The sequence below is a fragment of the Rhynchophorus ferrugineus genome, unplaced genomic scaffold (assembly GCF_030347505.1).
Source record: "Rhynchophorus ferrugineus isolate W39M unplaced genomic scaffold, kcgeb_rfMv2 rfM4, whole genome shotgun sequence".
In the NCBI taxonomy this organism is placed as follows: Eukaryota; Metazoa; Arthropoda; class Insecta; order Coleoptera; family Curculionidae; genus Rhynchophorus; species Rhynchophorus ferrugineus.
The window spans coordinates 54,257,766-54,276,954 of record NW_027472583.1 but is presented as its reverse complement, the minus strand read 5'-3'; the positions used below and the strand labels follow the sequence as shown (position 1 = coordinate 54,276,954).

The window sequence follows — 19,189 nt, the reverse complement described above, 5'->3', positions numbered from 1 at the left end:
CAATTTAGCTTCCCTAATAAACACCGAACAATAGAACAAATATACAAATTAGTCAACCAAATTAACAAGAACTTAAACGATAAAAAAATATTTCTCCGCTGCATTTCTAAATATTTTCAGGCATTCGACAAGGTGTACCACACATTACACTGCATTGTTAAAGTGCATGAAAAAGCTTTTGCCCCAAACGCACTTTCAATTGCTGAAATCGTACCTCACAGAGAGGCATTTTATAGTCGAACAGGATGACGAATACACTGACCTACACCCAATGTATTCGAGTGTTCCGCAGGGCAATGTTCTTGGCCCATTGTTATATCTTATATATACAGCTGACCTATAGACCTCAAAAAACACTACTGTTTGAACATATACTGACGATACAGCGGTTTTATCAGACACAAAAAACCTCCAACTTCATCTTAACAAAGTCGAATTGTGGTTGAAAACGTGGAGTATCAAAGCAACTGAGACAAAATCTACCAATGTGATATTTACACTTTGTGGAAGAACATATCTCTCAATAAAATTGAACTTCCGCAAGTTAAATATCTGGAATCTATTTCGATCGAGGTTTGACATGGAAAATCATATAATTACAAAACCCAAACAGCTTGGGCTTAAACTAAACCAAATGTAATGGCTGATAAAATGTGCGTAAATCTACATTATCATTAGATAATAAGCTTTTGCTGTATAAGTCAATACTTAAGCCCATTTGGACCTATGGTATTGAACTGTGGTACTACTAGCAAATCTAACATAGATATCCTCCAGAGGTTCCAGAATAAAGTGTTACGAGTCATCGTCGATGCCCCATATTACGTGTCCAACAAACTAATTTAGCGTGATATCCTCGTAAAACCCATAACAAGTGTGATTCGGAGTGTTAGTGCAAAGTACTCTGAAAGACTCTTGAGAAAGTAACAAACGCAAACTCGAACTGATTAATGGACACATAGAGTGAGATTTAATAATCATATAATAATACTTATTGTCCACGTTCAGATTGTTAACGTTCTAGTAGATTAATAAAAAAAATATTTTAAACAAAAATGGTTAATAACACCAAATGACAAATGATGTAATTGTGAACAAATATTAGATAGATTGGAAATTAACAGCTGAGTTGTTCACTTGAATGTATCTTTCTGAATAAGGGATTATTATTCAATGCCGACAATTTGCAAGAAATGGTAGTGATAGTGGACACAACTAAATGTGACTAATACAATTCATATATATTACCTGTAGGGAATCAAATTGTTGAGTCTGAATTGGTTATGTGCGCAGATATGTGCGAAATTGTGCGAGATACATTATAGAGATACTAATACACAGAGCATTTGGTTAAATTACGTAAGGAGAGAAAGAATACTAACTCTTTTGATAATATGTCAAATTCATTAGGGACAATGCAGAACATCTAGTTTTATCAAGAAAGACACATGAAGGTAGTGACAGAACAAACTAAGGAGAAATACAGTGATATCAAAATAAGTTTGCAAGGAAACAGGAAAGAAATAAGAACTAAACGTGAAAGGTAAATTTTCTTTGTAATTAATAATAATTATAATTTCTAAACTTTATAATTAATTGTAGTTTTAGGTTATTCGCTAATATATGCATTTAATGTGCTGTAATTTTAGAATAAACTGTGTTTTATAAGAGTATTTTTTAATCTAATAAAATATTTTTTTTATTTTGAAAAGTTTAATTAATTTATTTGGATTAGAATTTTGTTGTATGACATAGCCAAAATGAACTAAACTCAGAGTTGCTGCGGCAACATTGTGACATTTTGACGTCACCTCACTGTTCTATTATATGGACTATTGCCTACCTTCGAGATCAGGTTCAATTTTCATGGGATCAAGTCGCGTCGAACCCACCAGATTGCAATTTAAATCATCAAAACGTTGGCGATTGTCCGGTTTTAGTTGAAATTTCATATAATTCACTTTCATCTCTACAAATTAAACGAAAAGATGAATGAATATGTGATGAATGAAGATGTCAATGATTTACATGACTATGGCTTGCAACTTTTTAATCGCGAGGGGTGAATAGGGATAAAGCGAAGTCAAATAATTAAACAAATACCATTCCTGTGACAAACTCGGATATCGTCAAGTCTCCACCATCCTCCCGTTAGATTAGCGTCACCAACATATTTCGTCTGTACGAAGAGTTCTAAACTTGATGGTACGTTCTCTTTTTCCAGCCTAATTTGAGTCCAATTTCCTTGCTAAAAAATAATAATCATTAACTAGTGTATGTCTTCGAAACAGTGAAACTATCTAATTTTAAATCTATAGCAATTTATTTATTTAAATTTTTTCTCAATATAATGTCTTACTAGACCACTATCTTTCTCACCCTCATGTAAATTATTCATTAAGTATTATTTATTTTTAGTATTTTTTTTGGTCTGTAAGACTTCAAAAATCCATTATTTATATATATATATATATATATATATATATATATATATATATATATATATATATATATATATATATGCATGGTCGCCGAACAGATTTCCTGACCAATTACAGAAGGTAATGATTTAATATCATCCACTCTATGGGGTTGAATAGTCTCTCGAGGTGGTCTGCAAATCTTGCATCTCATTGTGTCATTTTTTAATTGTTGGAAAGATTATTCAGCTTAGTTTTATCTTGCTGAGCCCTGAAATACTGCCATTTTTTCCGCGCTCTTCTTTTGTCTGATATTATTCTTAAAGCTTTTTTGGGATAGCTAATACCATTTACTTTGGTTTCTGGTATATTTTGCTACACCCAGTACTGAACATGCATAATGAATTTCTTCACCTGAAAACCTAGTTCTACCTCAGTTTGTCTCTGTTCTGCCAAATTTCCAGAATGCTGCCAAGAATTTTTCTTCTAATTTTATTCTGAAACTTATCCAATCGATTTTCGTATTAACCAAACAACAATGACTTTGATAAGATGTATACATTTAGAGTCAATTAGAGTGAAAGCAAAATCGGTGAAAGACCTTAGTAAACTTCTAGATTTTCCTCAATATGCATATAATTGCTTGAAATGTTTCTAATCATATATAAATCTAGCGGATCTAGACCCACCAGCCGATATATGGGTTTACTTGTCGAAATAGTTTCACAACCATATGTCTGAATCATTCTGAATATGACCAGTCTCGATCCTTAATATGAATGTTTAATAATCTAATCATTGCCTATAATAAATTGATTTCCCAAAGTATTAAATAAGTATTAAAAATCGTAATTGAAATAATGTCCATGCAGTCTTTTATAAAAGTTAAAGCCAAAGATGACAATGTTTGGAATACTTGATAAATAATATGGAGACGCTATACATTTGATTTCAATTGTTGAGTAGTGGTTTTCTGGATTTCTTTGTGGTCGCATCATTCGTGTACTGTGACCTATTCAAATTAGTCCTTGGCGACATTTAGCCGCAATATGAAGGAATTTGTATCATTTCAGTATATGGGTACGTTACAAACTATCAGAAACCAAGGAAAAATGAACAAAGTATGTTTCTCCCACTCAGCGTTCATCAAGGAGGATCAAGTAGTGTCGGTCGATGGAATGTCTTCATGAGATTATCTTATCAAGAAGACTATGGATGAGTATATGGGTATATAGTTTCTATGACCTAAATCTAAAAATTGAATTATGAACTCTGCGAAGCTGCTATATCTAAAATATCTTCCAGATTTTCCGATTCCAAATCTTAATAATTAGCTGGATTGCTTAACGAATGATATGAATTTAATAGGAAGGTCATCTGGTCATTGGTAAAATGCTTATTTTGAGTGTCTTGAGAACGTCTATAAGTTACATAAAACAGCACCTAAATAGCAGTTAATAAACAACACAAAGTAAACTTTGTAACTTAAAAAGTTTAGGATAAAAACAAAGTACAACCCTAGATTTCCAAAATAAATAATTTTAAAAAAATTACAAATTTCACATCTCTAAAGGTATTACTTACAGTAGATATAGTATTATGCAAGATTGTATAATTCTCTCCAATTTTATAAAGGAAAACCATCTGACAGTGACTACAACAAGCCACAAACAAAGAAATACATAAATCTTTGTACGGTATATCTATTTTAGGACCCATTGGTAAAACATCATGTATTGTAGTTGACATAAAGTGATCTGAAAGTAAATATTTCTTATTGTTTGCATACAGTAATAACTCATTAAATATATATATATATATATATATATATATATATATATATATATATATATATATATTATATATATATACATATATATACTATATACATATATAACTGTCAGATCATTAGTTTGTGATTTATAGCATTTTGAGTGAAGCAATTTTTCTTACTGTGAAAGAAATGTATAAAAAGGAATTTCAAGTATTTGTAAAACATTGCTTTTTGAAGGGAAAAAATACATTTGAAGCAAAAACTTGGCCTGATGCCGAGTTTACGAATACTTCCACAGGAAAATCAACCATCAGGGATTGGTATGTTCAATTTAGACTTGGTAAAATGAGCACCGAAGACGCTGAACGCTGTGGACGCCCAAAGAGTTTGTTACCGACGAAAACATTTAAAAAATCCACAAATTAAATGAAATAGCAGACACCCTAAAAATATCAATTGAACGTGTACATCATACCGTTCACGAATATTTGGGTATGAGAAAGCTCTGTGCAAAGCGGGTGCTGTGCGAGTTCACTTTTGAACAAAAATAACGACGAGTTGATGATTCGGAGCAGTGTTTGAAGATTATCAAGCGTAATAAACCCGATTTTTGCGTTGATATGTGACAATGTATGGCTGTATCATTTCACTCCGAAGTCTAATCCACAATCATTCGAGTGGACTGCACATGATGAACCCGTCCCAATGCGTGGGAAAAAGCAACAGTCGGCTGGCAAGGTTATGGCGTCTGTATTTTGGGATGCGCGTAGAATAATTTTCATTGACTGCCTTGAAAAAGGACGGTCCATCAACAGCGACTATTACATAGCGTTATTGGACCGTTTGAAGGACGAAATCTTGAATTGAAGAATTTGAAGAAAAGGGAAGTGCTGCTTCATCAAGACAATGCATCGTGACACAAGTCAGTGAAAACGATGGCAAAAATCCATGAATTGGCCTTAGAATTACTTATCCACCGTATTCTCTAGATCTAGCCCCCAGCGACTATTTTCTGCTCTCAGGTCTCAAATGAATGAGTGATGATGAATGAATGATGAGAAGATAGTTTCGTCAAATGAAGAGGTGATCGCCGACATTGAGGGCTATTTTGAAGTTAGATCGAAAAATTGGATGTCGTTATAATCAGTGTATTCGAGAACGCCGAATTTCCATGGTCAGAATTGGCCACCTATTTCGGTCTTGTCTTCGATAAAGTTCAGGTGCCCTGCTCATGAACCGGGCCAGCAGGCTTCCTCTCTCAATAAAAATCTCTCATTCACAAAATGCTCGTTCGATTAGTCGTTCTATACAGATCCAGTGTCTATTTAAACCACGTCTCACCTAGCCAGTTAGAACATTTTCAACGTTTTTCAAACAAAATTCTCAGGAGCATAATCAATGCCCCCTGGTTCGTCAGGAATAATGAAATTAATAGATCAAATTAATAGACACGTCCCCCAAATTCATGATTTGATATCCGAGCTTTACTCGTGATATTTCTCCACTCTTCGTCTCTGGGGTAATAGATGTATTACCGAGCTGGTGAGTATTTTACGCCACAAACTTATTCGGTTTTTCGTGGCTTTATTCTATCACAGCCGACACTGACCTGTCGTTCCCTAACTCCAAATTTTCTCGATCTTCTCCGGCCAGCGATTTACTCAGGCACCGCGAGCTGCATGGTTTGATAACGACGCCATGTACTTGCCTGGCTCTTGTGCCTCTTGATGGCGTTACCAATTACGAACACCCTCCTTACAACAGCAATAAGTATCAGTTAGGGTCATGGGATCAGCTGATAGGGAGGGGTTTAATGGGTAGCCCAAAGGCAGTCTCCACATAACCAGTTCAACTCGCTTATTCCTGCGACAGGATTATCTTCCCGGTTTCAGACAAAAAATATTCGTTAAAGCGAAGAATCCAGATTCCAACCAAATCTTATTGATTTTGTCTAAAGTCGTAGTTAATTTTCCAACTAATTGTTCGTCAGGAATAATCAAATTAATAGATAAACACACGTCCCCCAAATTCATGATCTGATATCCGAGCTTTACTCGTGATATTTCCCCACTCCTCATCTCTGGGGTAATAGATGTATTACCGAGCTGGTGAGTATTTTACGCCACAAACTTATTCGGTTTTTCGTGGCTTTATTCTATCACAGCCGACACGGACCTGTCGTTCTCTAACTCCAAATTTTCTCGATCTTCTCCGGCCAGCGATTTACTCAGGCATCGCAAGCTGCATGGTCATCAACTTCATCATTTGATCCACTATTTGTATTGCTTTCCAAAATTTCAACGATTTCCTGTTTTATGAGTTTATAATCAATGGCAGCTAAAACTTCAACATCTGTCGAAGTCTAATAAAGTTCTTTACAATATTCATATATTTGATGCATAACTTGCAAAATGTTAATGAATTCGACTGGCAATGCTGATATATCTATAACAACTACCGGCACTGGGTTTTTCCAACATTCATTTGTAGTTCATGCTGTTAAGTCAATATTAAACAATAATAAACTCTTTGCCGGTAACCTTAAGTAACTCTTTAAGGTAACCGAACTCAATAAGTAGAAGTACCTTCGTAACAGTGACTCTTGAGGCCAAATATTGTTTAACACTAGGCACAATACAATTAATATACCAGTCTGTAAATAGCGTTACCGTAACCCGAACATTAAGATTTGCTTTCCAAAACACAGCCAGACAGTCCTTATTATTATTTTCCAACGTCAAAAGGGTAAAAAGCTATTATAAAATCAATAATATCAAATAAGAGTTAATCGAATCTTATCTAGTTTAAAGCTGAAAACGAAATCGCGGACAAGTGGGACTTGAGGCATTACTGCCTAGTTAGTTAATTAAACGGTCCGTTTATATGTTACATCCTAAGAGTACAACTAAAGGAATTAATTATCCAAAAGAAGTAAAGCAAATGGTAGCTGAAAAACGTAAATTACGAAAAAAGTGGCAACAAAACAGAACACCTGAAAATAAAAATAGTTTAAACAATATAACCCAAAGACTGAAAAGGGAAATAGTGGAAATTAAAAACAAAACCATCAATGAGTATCTGAGAAATTCAACAGATGATAAAGAAACTGATTACTCACTCTGGAAAGCCACAAAATATTTAAAGCACCCATGTCTAAACAGTTCGCTTATAAGAGACCTATGTGGGAAGTGGGCACGTGATAATCACCAAAAACCAGAGGCATTTGCTGAATATCTAGAAAAACTCTCAAACCAAACGAAACTAATATTGAACATACTTTGGTGGACATAGATGCTGAAAATTCGATAATTGAATTAGTCACGCCGACAGAGTTAACCAAAGTTATTAAAACTGACATTAACCTCAGGAAATCACCAGGCTACGATTTAATAACAGGAGAATTACTGCAAGAACTACCAAGAAAGGGAATTATAAAACTCACCAACTTGATCAATACAGCGTTTAGATTAAAACATGTCTCAGACATTTGGAAGATGGCGGAAATTATAATTATCCCTAAACCTGGGAGGTCACCAAACGAAATAAGAGGCTATAGACCTATCACTGCTGCCAGTAATATCTAAGGTTTTTAAAAAACTCCTGTTGAAAACAATAAAACCGATCATAGAGAGAAAAAACCTAACATACACCAGTTTGGGTTTATTAATAAGCACTCAACAATTGACCAGGTCCACAGAATAACAGATATTATTGAAAAAGCCTACGAAAGTAAAACGTATACTTAGCTATATTTTTAGATGTAGCACAAGCTTTCCATAAGGTTTGGCATGAAAGCCTTATTCATAAACTTCAGAAAATGCTACGAAAACAACACACTGAACTATCAAAATCATATATTACAACCAGAATATTTAGAATCAAACAAGAAGAAGCTTAATCTACAATAAAAGAAGCTAAAGTAGGTGTACCACAAGGAAGTCTACTGGGACCAATGCTTTATCTATTCTACACTTGTGACATACCACAAATGGAAACGATGGATTACGATGGCTTCATTTGCTGATGATACTGCGATTACAGCTGTCGGAGATAATAGTGAAGAAGCCTCACGAAAATTACAACAGAGAAGTGACAATATAAATAATTGGACACAAGCTTGGAAAATAAGAATTAATGAAAGTATATCTGTACATGTGCAGTTCACCTATAAACTAACCGTACAAGCACCAATAACATTAAATAACACTATCATTCCATATAGCAACAACGCTAATATCTTGGAATGAATCTCGATGCAAAACTTCGCTGAAGGGAACATATAAAGAAGAAAAGAAAAGAACTGGATTTGAAATATAGGAAAATATTGGCTAACTGGAAGAAAATCACAATTAACAGTAATAAATTGCTATTATATAAGCAAATACAGATACCCGCAGTCAGTCAAGAAATCAAGTGAATTGCTAGGGGGGATGAGGAAAGACTCCATTCTCATACGAATATTGAAATATTGCAAATATTGGACACCACCAGAACAGGACACAGACTCTAAAGAATCAAACCATCCAATCTTGTGGAGTGTTGTGTAGTAAGGTGCATATATTAAAAAATTCAGCAGTGACATGTATAAACATTATTTCACCAGAGACTGAGTTAGGGCCGATGGGTCCTCCTAGTTATATACCTAGATTTAAGTTAACATAAAGACAAGTTGTAGGTTAGACGGAAACGACTAGTAACAATATATTAATTAAATAATAAAAAAAATGTCACATCTGAAAAATACCAATTTAGTTAATACATACACCAAGACTAAAATCACCACTGGGATGATCAAGACATGTGACATCAAATGCTTTTTCATTACTCACTTTCGCTAATTTTCCAAGCACTTTCTTGGTCGCTCTCTAAAATTAAATTCATTTCCGAAATATTATTGGGAAAATTTTTTGATAAAAGGGCACTCCCATTAATACTTTTATCTAGTAAAGAAATATTTCCAGGTTGGCTTAAATCTATTTCAAAGTGTCTCCATTCATCCTTTGCTAATATATCTCTAGAAAACTAACATATTATTTTATTAAATCATTCTCTCTACGATACTATGGTGAAGTGGTTTAGCAAATATGACTGAGATATGCAAAAATATTTATATACAAAAGTATTAAATATTCTTATTTTAAGAGAATTATTCCTTACTTGCTTATTATTCTCTAATGTACTGTTTCGGTAAAACTGTATTTCCTTTTTTTTAATTTTAAACTGATGGCAGGCCCCCATTGTATGCATAGCAGGGCACAGTGATATCGTAACAACACCTGAAGATCTAACAGAGAAGGCTTGCTTTTGAGACTTAGAGAAAGTTATATTTTCCGTTGTGTTTCGTAAGATAATGGTTCGCAAATCTAAAAGAAGAAAAACATATTATAGTTAATATATAGAGCTAACTGAAAATATAATTCTCGCTCGAAAAGTAAGGAAACATAGAACATATCGAAAACAAATTATTTCACTTCTGTCGTCTTTTTGGAAATAGAAAACACCTCAACTGTAATCTACTCAAAACAGTGGTGATCCCCGTCATCATTATGTGAATGGCGAAAGTTGTAAATTCGTTTCACACTCAGAAAATAATTTCCTTCTCATTTTATTCTATTTAGAAAGTGATAGAAAGCTGTTTGACAAGTCGAACAGGCAACTAACTGAACCTCCAAAAGGCGTCCGTTTGTTAAACGTCTGCAAAATTCTTCAAAATATTACAATTACAGATTATAAAGAGGCAAACGTTGTTTTAACGCTTTGTTTTAATAAATTTCAAATCGCTGCGGTTTTTATTGAAAATAGTTTTAACATGTTGCATCTGCACTGAATATTATTACGGACGCAGTGACTAAAATATCTCAAAAATTAACAAACAATATAACCTAAAATTCGCCAAAAAGAAACTGAATTAAAGTGTTGTTGTATGTGTTTTTTTTTTCAATCAAAACATAATTTAATACAATTATTTCAGAGATAATTGTTAGTCCGGAAAGTTTCCCTAAAAAGCCAAAAGGTATGCAGCTATTTGAGGGATGTAGAACATACCTTCAGACACTGTTGGGTAATGTAGGATAATAAGATAATACACGAAGGGGTTTAATGGAACTTTCAGACATTACTTTTAAAATAATATAATTTTTTAAAACATATAACAAAGTCCAGAAATAATTATTATATCAATTTGTATATTTAGATGAGACATGGATATTTCAGAATGGTATATTAGGTCACTCATGGCAAGATGATAATAAATACAGTGGAAAGGCAACAAAAATTGATCGAAAAACTTTAATCGTTGGAATAACTATCGATTAGGTTTTGTTAGTCATAACATTTATTAATAGTTCTGTTGGTTTTATTTCTGGTGCAGAATTACTTTTTTCCTCTAAGTCCAAGGGTGATTACCATAGATAAATGAGCCATAACTTGTTTTTGTAGGGGTTTGAAAATTGAATTGAAGCTTTCAAAGAATTTGGAGGATCCATCAGTTATTGTTATTTACAATGCACCATATCATAGTACAGTGGTGGAGAACATCCCACCAAGTGGATTAACACTGGCTACAATTAAGGAATGGCTTAAAATATATAAAATAAATTTTGAAGAAACTATTTTAAAGAATGAACTATTTGAAATTGTTACTCGGTAAATATAAACGAATTGTATAAACGAATGTATTTTATGTAATTTACTTTTTTGAAATAAGCCTGAGAAAAGATACATCAATGAAGATCAGTTTGCTGAACGTTATATCCACAGAGAATTCGTCTTCCTCCCTATCACTGCATATTTAATCCATTTGATTTGATATGATGGTATTGCAAAGAATTATTACAATAAACATTCAGGTCGAGGAGGATATTCAAACCAGTAATATCTGGATTTATGGAAAGAAGCATAGCAGTTGTAGGAAATTGTATTATAGAGCGTGAAAGCTTTATATGCATGTATGTTATTATTCAGAATATACATGAACGTTTGTTTAAAATGTATCAGGAGATATAAAACTGTTTTGGAGATATGGCAAATGCATTAATGAGAATGCAGTGATTAAATCTAGTTTTATCAAGAAAGATGTATACAGGTAGTAACAGAACAAACTAGGAAGAAATACAATAATCTCAAAATGATTTTAGAAGGAAACATTACATCAAAAGAAACAATAACTATGCGTATAAGGTAAATATGCTCTCTATTGAAAGTAAAATACATTACTGAGATATAAAAATTGTTAAATAGGTGGTCTTCGGGGAATACCACTACATAAGTAGTAACTACGTAAGTAGATTTAAATTCTTCGATAATAAATGCATTTAAAGTACTATAATGTTAAAATAAACTATATTAGATAACATTTTTATTTCATTATTTTATTTAGATTAGTGTTCTGTTATATGTCAAAGTCAAAATATACTGAGACTCACAGTTGATGCGGCGGTTCACTGTTGTTTTGAATAGACTATATATCACGTATTTTAGTTACACAAAATAATGCCGCACGTTCACAATAACTCGCTATCGTTAAATCTGATAACTTCCCGGCGATGGAACCAGAACTACTGTTTGTGTTACTCTGTATTTAATCTTATTCGGAGACTAGTACCAACTATGTACCAAGTGGTCGTCAAACTGTGACAAAGCACATTGAAACATTGAACATTAAATTTGCGCATGAGTAAAACTGAATTCGGCGAATAACAGTTCCGAACAGGTTTTTGAAATAGGTTCAGAGTCGTAGTGCGCATGCATTTTGCTTAGTTACGGCGCATGGTTTTCAGTGGTTGGCAACGAACAAAATGATGCCCTAGGAGCAGCAAATCGGGCCAATAAATTTTGAGGATACTGTAAACTGAAAGAAGTTTCAGCGCATGTTCTTCGTTATGGAACTAGTGTTTAAAATATTACTGCAATAGATTTTTCTTTGTATATCGTTCACCGATGGAGAAATTTAGTCCTATAAAATTATAAATCAATAAAACATGTTAGAATAGCAAAGGAAGTGCTGGGAATTCATTTAAAGGCTAGTAAAGACAGTAACACAAATTTTCTTTAATTTTTTATGAAATATTTTTAAATGAAATGCAAATTAATATCCACATTTTAATTATTGAGTGTTGTAATTTTGTTTACCGAATAAATGAACTTTGGGAAACATTTGAAAATTAAAAAGTGTAACAGGTCAATTGAAAAGTCCCCGTCCTACCATAGCAAAATAATTTTTTGGCAAAATTTTTTTTTTTTATTTAACATAATTCCCTTCAAGAGTGATACACTGATTATAGCGACCCTCCAGCTTTTCGATATCATTTTTGTAGTACGATTTGTCCTTTGCTTCAAAATAGGCCTCAGTTTCGGCGATCACCTCTTCATTCGACGAAAATTTCTTCCCAGCGAGAATTTTTTTGTGGCCTTAAAAAAGGAAATAATCGCTGGGGGCTTCTGCAAATGGGGCCGATTGTGACTGTTAATTGGACTTCGGAGGGAAACGATGGAGCCATGTTTCATACATTGTCACATATCGATGCAAAAACTCGGGTTTATTACGCTTGATCATCTTCAAGCACTGCTCCGAACCATCAATTCCTAGTTCTTTCTTGTCAAAAGTAAGTTCGCGCGACATCACTTTACACAGAACTGTCTCGTACCCAAATATTCGTGAATGATATACACGTACACAGATAATGATGTACACGTTCAGTTGATACCTTTTGGGCGGCCACTGCGTTCACCGTCTTCGGTACTCATTTCGCCACTTCTAAACTTAACATACCAATCCTTAATGGTTGATTTTCCTCGGGCAGTGTCCGGAAACTCGGCATCAAGCCAAATTTTTGCTTCAACTGTATTTTTTACCTTCAAAAAGCAATATATCATCAATACGCAAAATTCTTTTTATCCATTTTTCTCACAATAACACAAATTGTTTCACTCAAAATGCTATAACTCACAAACTAATGTTCCGACAGCTGTCAAATTTATGCACGCATCTTTCGAGGGCTAGGGTAATGGATTATATTAAACATATAGATTTACTTCTAGTAGCGCCATCTATGTGTCAGACTTTTCAATTGGCCTGTTAAAAGGAGGTATTTCGGAATGGTATTTAATAAGTAGTGTAGAAATTTTATTTCAATAATAAGGGCAAATAGCAAAAAAGCGGATTTTACGACAATTTTAAGATGACTTTCATAATACTAAAACAAAGGTTTATACTGGCTTGCCGTTTACTATATCTTATTACGAGGTGAAACCCCTTTAAAGTGGACTGGATTATTAGATTGTTAGAAAGTTAGTAATCTTCTCAAAGAAGTGATTAACGGTGAAAACCGTTCTTTAAATGTCCCCCCAGAACTTCCTCAGTCTGTACCTTCTCGGATTTTTAAATGTGGATCTTATAAAATTCGGTGATTTTGGTACTTGTTTGCTACGATAACGCTTAAGTCGATGAACTGAAACTGTTACTTAATAAACGACGCCTAAGGACTTGTAGTTACAAGCCTGATCTTCAAGCCGACGCCTGATCCATTTCAGGCATACACAAACGCATCGTATCCAAAGATAACCTGGATGATAAAAGTCTTACTGATAGAAAATACCGAGAAATCGTAGAAAATTCCTAGAAAATCCTTCAAGTAACTTTTTTGGATAAACTCTGAAACTTCTCTTAATTTCTACCGTCTCTGGCCGTTTAAAATATTTAATTAATATTTTAGAACTTACCATCCCATCTACTATCCTCCAATAAAGACGAACTATTATCGCTATACCAACTACTATTCAAACTCCAACTATGAACACATTTTTCCTTTGGGGAAAACTTGCAGTTGTAAACACTTTGTATATTAGGTAGATATGTAGTATCTGAAATAAAACCGAAATAAGTCGTTTGAATATTAAGTGTGTATAAAGTAAGCTGCACAAATAAGACGTACCATCTCGAGCTGTTATTAACTGTTATTGCTAATAGATTTCTAGAAGCACCATTCAAGTCAACAAATAGAAAAACCGACGAAACCGTCGAAAATTGTATCAAATGAGGACATTCAAAAAGTCGATAATAATGATAAAAACTTTTTTACAAAAAAATTGAACCGACTTCAAAAAGAAAAACAAGGAAATCACTAATAAGTAAAAAATAATCAAACTTAGATTATATTGTAAATAGATAAATAAATTTAGGTAGGTATTAATTAGCATTGGGTACTCTCGACCGAAAACAGTCGAAACAGTTGATTGTCGCGAAACAGTCGAAACAGTCGACAGTCAAAAATCTAGCAACTGAAAATAGTAATTACTATTTTCGGTCAAATACACCGTTCGACTGTTTTCTTTTTCAATTCGTGATGTCAGACAAAGCCATACGAACCTTTTCCTGTATAAATTGTGAAAGAGGAAACACGAACGAAGATAAAATATTTGTGGGGTATTATTCCGTTCCCTAAAAATAATTCTACTTCGTTCAAAATGAAATTATTAATTGTGTGTTAATAGCATTCAGTAATTACTTTTTCCTTTTAATTAATTAGTTAGTACGTGAAGGAATATGTACATCTGCGTCTCGCTTATGCTGTCGTTGGAAAATATAAACACATACAAAATTAACTGCCCCAAGCAATGATCTCCGTCCTTTCCTCTCTTGCAATTTGTACAGGGAAAGATTCGTACATCTTCATCTGACATCATTAATTGAACAAAACAATCGAACCGTGTATTTGACTGAAAATAGAAATTACTATTTTCAATCGCTAATTTTTTGACTATCGACTGTTCCGACTGTTTTCAGTTGATAGTTCCCAACGCTAATATTAATATAGCAGTATTCTGGAAGTCTATTTTTCAAGATTGTGTTTGATTTGATTTATTGATTAACTCTCGATCTTTGCTCAAGCCTTTTTAATGAAAAAACTTCTTTCATTCGATTGAGATGATATCAGATATATAAAATATAAACATAATTTCACATCATTCAAAATGAAATTGTTTTATTTTAAAGCTAATAAATTACAGCAAATATCTAATTATTTTTTTTCCCCAAAGAAAGTTCGAGAAATAATGCAAACATCTACCTCTTACTTATAGCACGGTTTAAAAAAATAGTAAGCACATGTTGGAATAGAAATAAACCAGTTACTTTTATTATGTTATGTCAGTCTTACTTTCCGAATATTAAGATATAGTTTCATATATTTGTGATCTTTATTCCATTCTTTTTTTCACGTCGCCGCTTGACATCTTAAAAATATTTAAAATTAACTGATCTGTACAGCACAGATAACCAAACAATTACATCTGTCCTTTTTTCTCTCAAAATTAGTGCAGCAAGGAATTCTCCACCTGTTATCACGAATAGAGAAATAGTTAAAGTGTGTATTTGACTGAAATAGTAATTACTATTTTCAATCGCTAGATACTATCCACTAGTTGGACTATTTTATGACTATTGACTCTTTCTACTATTTTCAGTTGATAGTTCCCGACACTAGCTTTTATCTACTACAAAAAAAAAGTATAAACAAAAATAGCATAAAGACCACACAAGTTAATGAAATCAGCCAAACGAATAACATTGGATTAGTGTTTGTTAATCATAATAATTTTTAATAATTTTTAGTGACCGCTACGACCATTTGGGCCACCACACATTCACCTACAGCAAGTTCAAAGGTTGGCGACGGCGGTGGATTGGTACCATGCGATTTCCGGCTATAAAAGACCACCACGACGATGACTCGCTCCCGCCTTCAGACTACAGGCCCATCAGCCTGCTTAGTTAAATGTCCAAGATTGCTGAAAGAGCGATCCTGTTTGCACTCAACTGGTTCACTGAGCAGAACCATATCATACCAGACGAACAACATGAGTTCAGAGCCAAACTTTCATGTGCACATTAAACCTCCAGATTGGCCGCAGAAATTCACTTCTTCATGATAAAAAAGTACAAGTTCTGCGCGGTCTTTTTAGACCTAACAAAAGCATTTGACAAAGTTTGACACAACGGCCTAAAACACAAAGCCATCGAAGCAGGTTTACCCGAAGACCTGATAATTTTACTGTGTTCCTTTTTGTCGGATAAGTCCTTTCAAGTATAGATCGGTAACACACTCTCCAATCCTAAATCCAGTCAAAGCAGGAGTCTCCCAAGATTCCTCATTAGCACCAGCATTATTCAACCTCCTCATGTCAGACATCCCAATGAAGAAAGATGTTGAAACCGCCCAATACGCGGATGACACAACTTTCATTACCAGTTCTCGTTCTATAGATTCCCCTCAGAGAAAACTTCAAATTCAATTAAATGCCACAGTCTAATGGTTAAATTTTCTGGAGGTTGCAAATCAACTCCCCGAAAACCCAGTCCATAATCTTTCACAATCAGAGAGACATCCGCGCCTACCAGCTAAAAGTAGATAAAGTCTCAATCCCGTGGCGACAAAAAGCCACATATCTCGGCCACATCTTTAACCGTAATTCCTATGGTCATCACAGATAAATAAAGCAATCTCCGAAGGCTACGGTGTCGCCACAGTGCTTAACCCTCTCATCTGCAGAAAAAGTAAATTGTCTCCGATGATTACAGTTTTGCTTTACAAGCTGCTTATCAGACCCGTCATGTTATATGGTTCTAACATTTGGTATTGATTTATCAGGCTGGAATTAGTGGAAAAGCTTCAGGTAATGCAAAATAAACTTCTAAGGCAAACTCGGAATGCGCCATGGTTTGTCAGAAACATCCAAATTCATCGGGAAACTGACACACCAGAAATAAGACGATTCCCACATCAGATCCCTGTCAGAGACATTCCCAATCAGGTAACCCCGAAGAGTATCCCCCCAAAAAGCCTTCTTCAAGCCGCCAAAGTTTTTCATACCTTCTTCTTCACGGACAATCCTTTCTTATAAATTGAGTTAAAATCAGCAAGGAAACCTTTTCAGCTGGTAAATCAGGCCCCAAAAAAGACGTCTCGCTCTCTTTTCTTTTCTACCCCTTGTAATAGCTAATATATAATATCCTGTCCAATCTCCCGTTAACCACATGTATCAGTTAATCGAAATAAACAAGTATTTCCTCAACCAGCGCTTTTAGTTATCGTGCAAGTTCCTTCCACAAATAGTAGTGAGTATTTGGACAAATAATCACATCGTCAGCTATATATAAAGTAGTGTTATAAAATGATAATATTTTATTTATTAATTTATACCTTATACACTTATTTTCGTATTATCGGCTGCTAATATTGCGTATGAAATAATTACATTACCTCAACAAATTGTAAATACAAAATTAACCTAAAAATGACACCTAACCACAACTAAGACTGTGGTATGAAACGCGTGGTGTGAAAACTGTCAGGTTAGATTTGAACAAGTGAGCATGTGCAGTACTAGCCAATAGTAACTTGTATAGTCATGGATGGCGAGGTCTTTTACTGTCGCCTTTCACCGATATCCTAAAAATTAATTGCAGATATATTGTTCTTCATGCTGGAAACAGGAATGGATTATTTACTGGATCAGAATTTGTTTTTCTCCAAGTTGAAATGCTATTACAATGGAGAAACGAACCATAACATTTGGTTGTTCTGGTTTGAAAACCAGCTAATAAGGAATTTGAATGAACCATCGGCTATCGTAATGATGATCAATGATATTATCAATTATTAGACAAAAACCGTTATTAAAAATTAGCATTAATGTTACTAGTATGTTATTGTATCATGTTAAAGAGTGAAATATTTTGAATTGTTAGTTGATAAGTATAAATTAAATGATAAATTTACTATTATTGTTCACAGTACACATGAGCATATGGCTAGAAATTGTCATGAGATAATAAATACCGTATTGCAGCAATTATATGGAAAGGAGTAATTAAATATAATTTTATCAAAAATATTTACACAGGTAGTACAGAAGATATTAAGATTACAGTGATATCAAAATTAGTCTAGGAGCCTAATTTATTAGACCTAATTATGACTTGAGACAACAAAAACACTAGCATTGTATCGAATGTCTGGTGAAACTATGCCAACCAAGAAAAGCACTGAGAAAACAAACGCACATGTCCAACAAAAAGGATATCCCATCTGCTCGTTGACGAGCATTAATAAAAGAATTTAATTGAGAAGATAAGAAAATGTAGTAAAGGGAGAATTAAACCAGAAGACTAAAATCAGTAGAATGTTGAAAAAAACAAAAGAGTAATCAAGCATCAAAACCAGTCGAATTCCTGACAATATTATCCAAAACAGGACTTTAGTTCTAAGTAAGTAACAGGTCAATTGAAAAGAACCCGGTCTGACACATACATAGCGCTACTAGAGTTAAATCCATTTGTTTTTTAGTTGATCCTAACCCTCAAAAGATGCGTGTATAAATTTCACGGCTATCGAATCATTATTTTGTGAATTTTGAGCATTTTGAAAGAAGCAACATTTGTTATCGTGAAAAAGAAGTGAAGGTGGAAAGAAAAATAAAGGAATTTCGCGTGTTGATAAAATATTGGTTTTTGAACAGAAAAATACAGTTGAAGAAAAAACTTGACATGATGCCGAGTTTTCGGATGCTGCCATAGGAAAACTAACAATCAAGGATTGATATGCTAAGTTTAGACGTGGTGAAAAGAGCACCGAAGACGGTGAACACAGTGGACGCCCAAAAGAGGTTGTTACCGAAGAAAACATTTAAAAAATTATTTTGAATGACCGTAAATTGAATTTTAATAAAATAGCAGACACTCTAAAGTTATCAACTGAACGTGTACATCATATCATTCACGAATATTTGGGTATGAGAAAGTTCTGTGCAAAGTGGATACCGTCCGAGGTCACATTTAACCAAAAACAACGACGACTTGGTGATTCGGAGTAGTATTTGAAGATGATCAAGATTTATCATTTTACTCCGAAGTCCAATCCGTTATTGGACCGATTGAAAGACGAGATCGCCGAAAAACGACCGCTTTTGAAGGAAAAGTGTTGCTTTACCAAAACAA

At 33.9% G+C, this 19,189-nt stretch overlaps 1 protein-coding gene across 4 annotated transcripts in view; it reads right to left on the bottom strand.

The window, feature by feature from the left end:
* Positions 1–19,189, bottom strand: part of LOC143196266 (uncharacterized) — a 71,384-nt gene that overhangs the window by 16,549 nt on the left and 35,646 nt on the right. For 3 of the 4 annotated variants that reach the window (XM_076403928.1, XM_076403932.1, XM_076403933.1), the window contains exons 4-9: positions 13,915–14,055; positions 9,352–9,557; positions 9,024–9,216; positions 4,005–4,177; positions 2,104–2,248; positions 1,844–1,969 (exon numbers count right to left, since the gene is read on the bottom strand). In XM_076403928.1, the coding sequence (XP_076260043.1) occupies positions 1,844–1,969; positions 2,104–2,248; positions 4,005–4,177; positions 9,024–9,216; positions 9,352–9,557; positions 13,915–14,055 (984 nt within the window). The remainder of the gene's footprint in view (positions 1–1,843; positions 1,970–2,103; positions 2,249–4,004; positions 4,178–9,023; positions 9,217–9,351; positions 9,558–13,914; positions 14,056–19,189) is intronic. The other variant, XM_076403930.1, reaches the window with a different exon arrangement.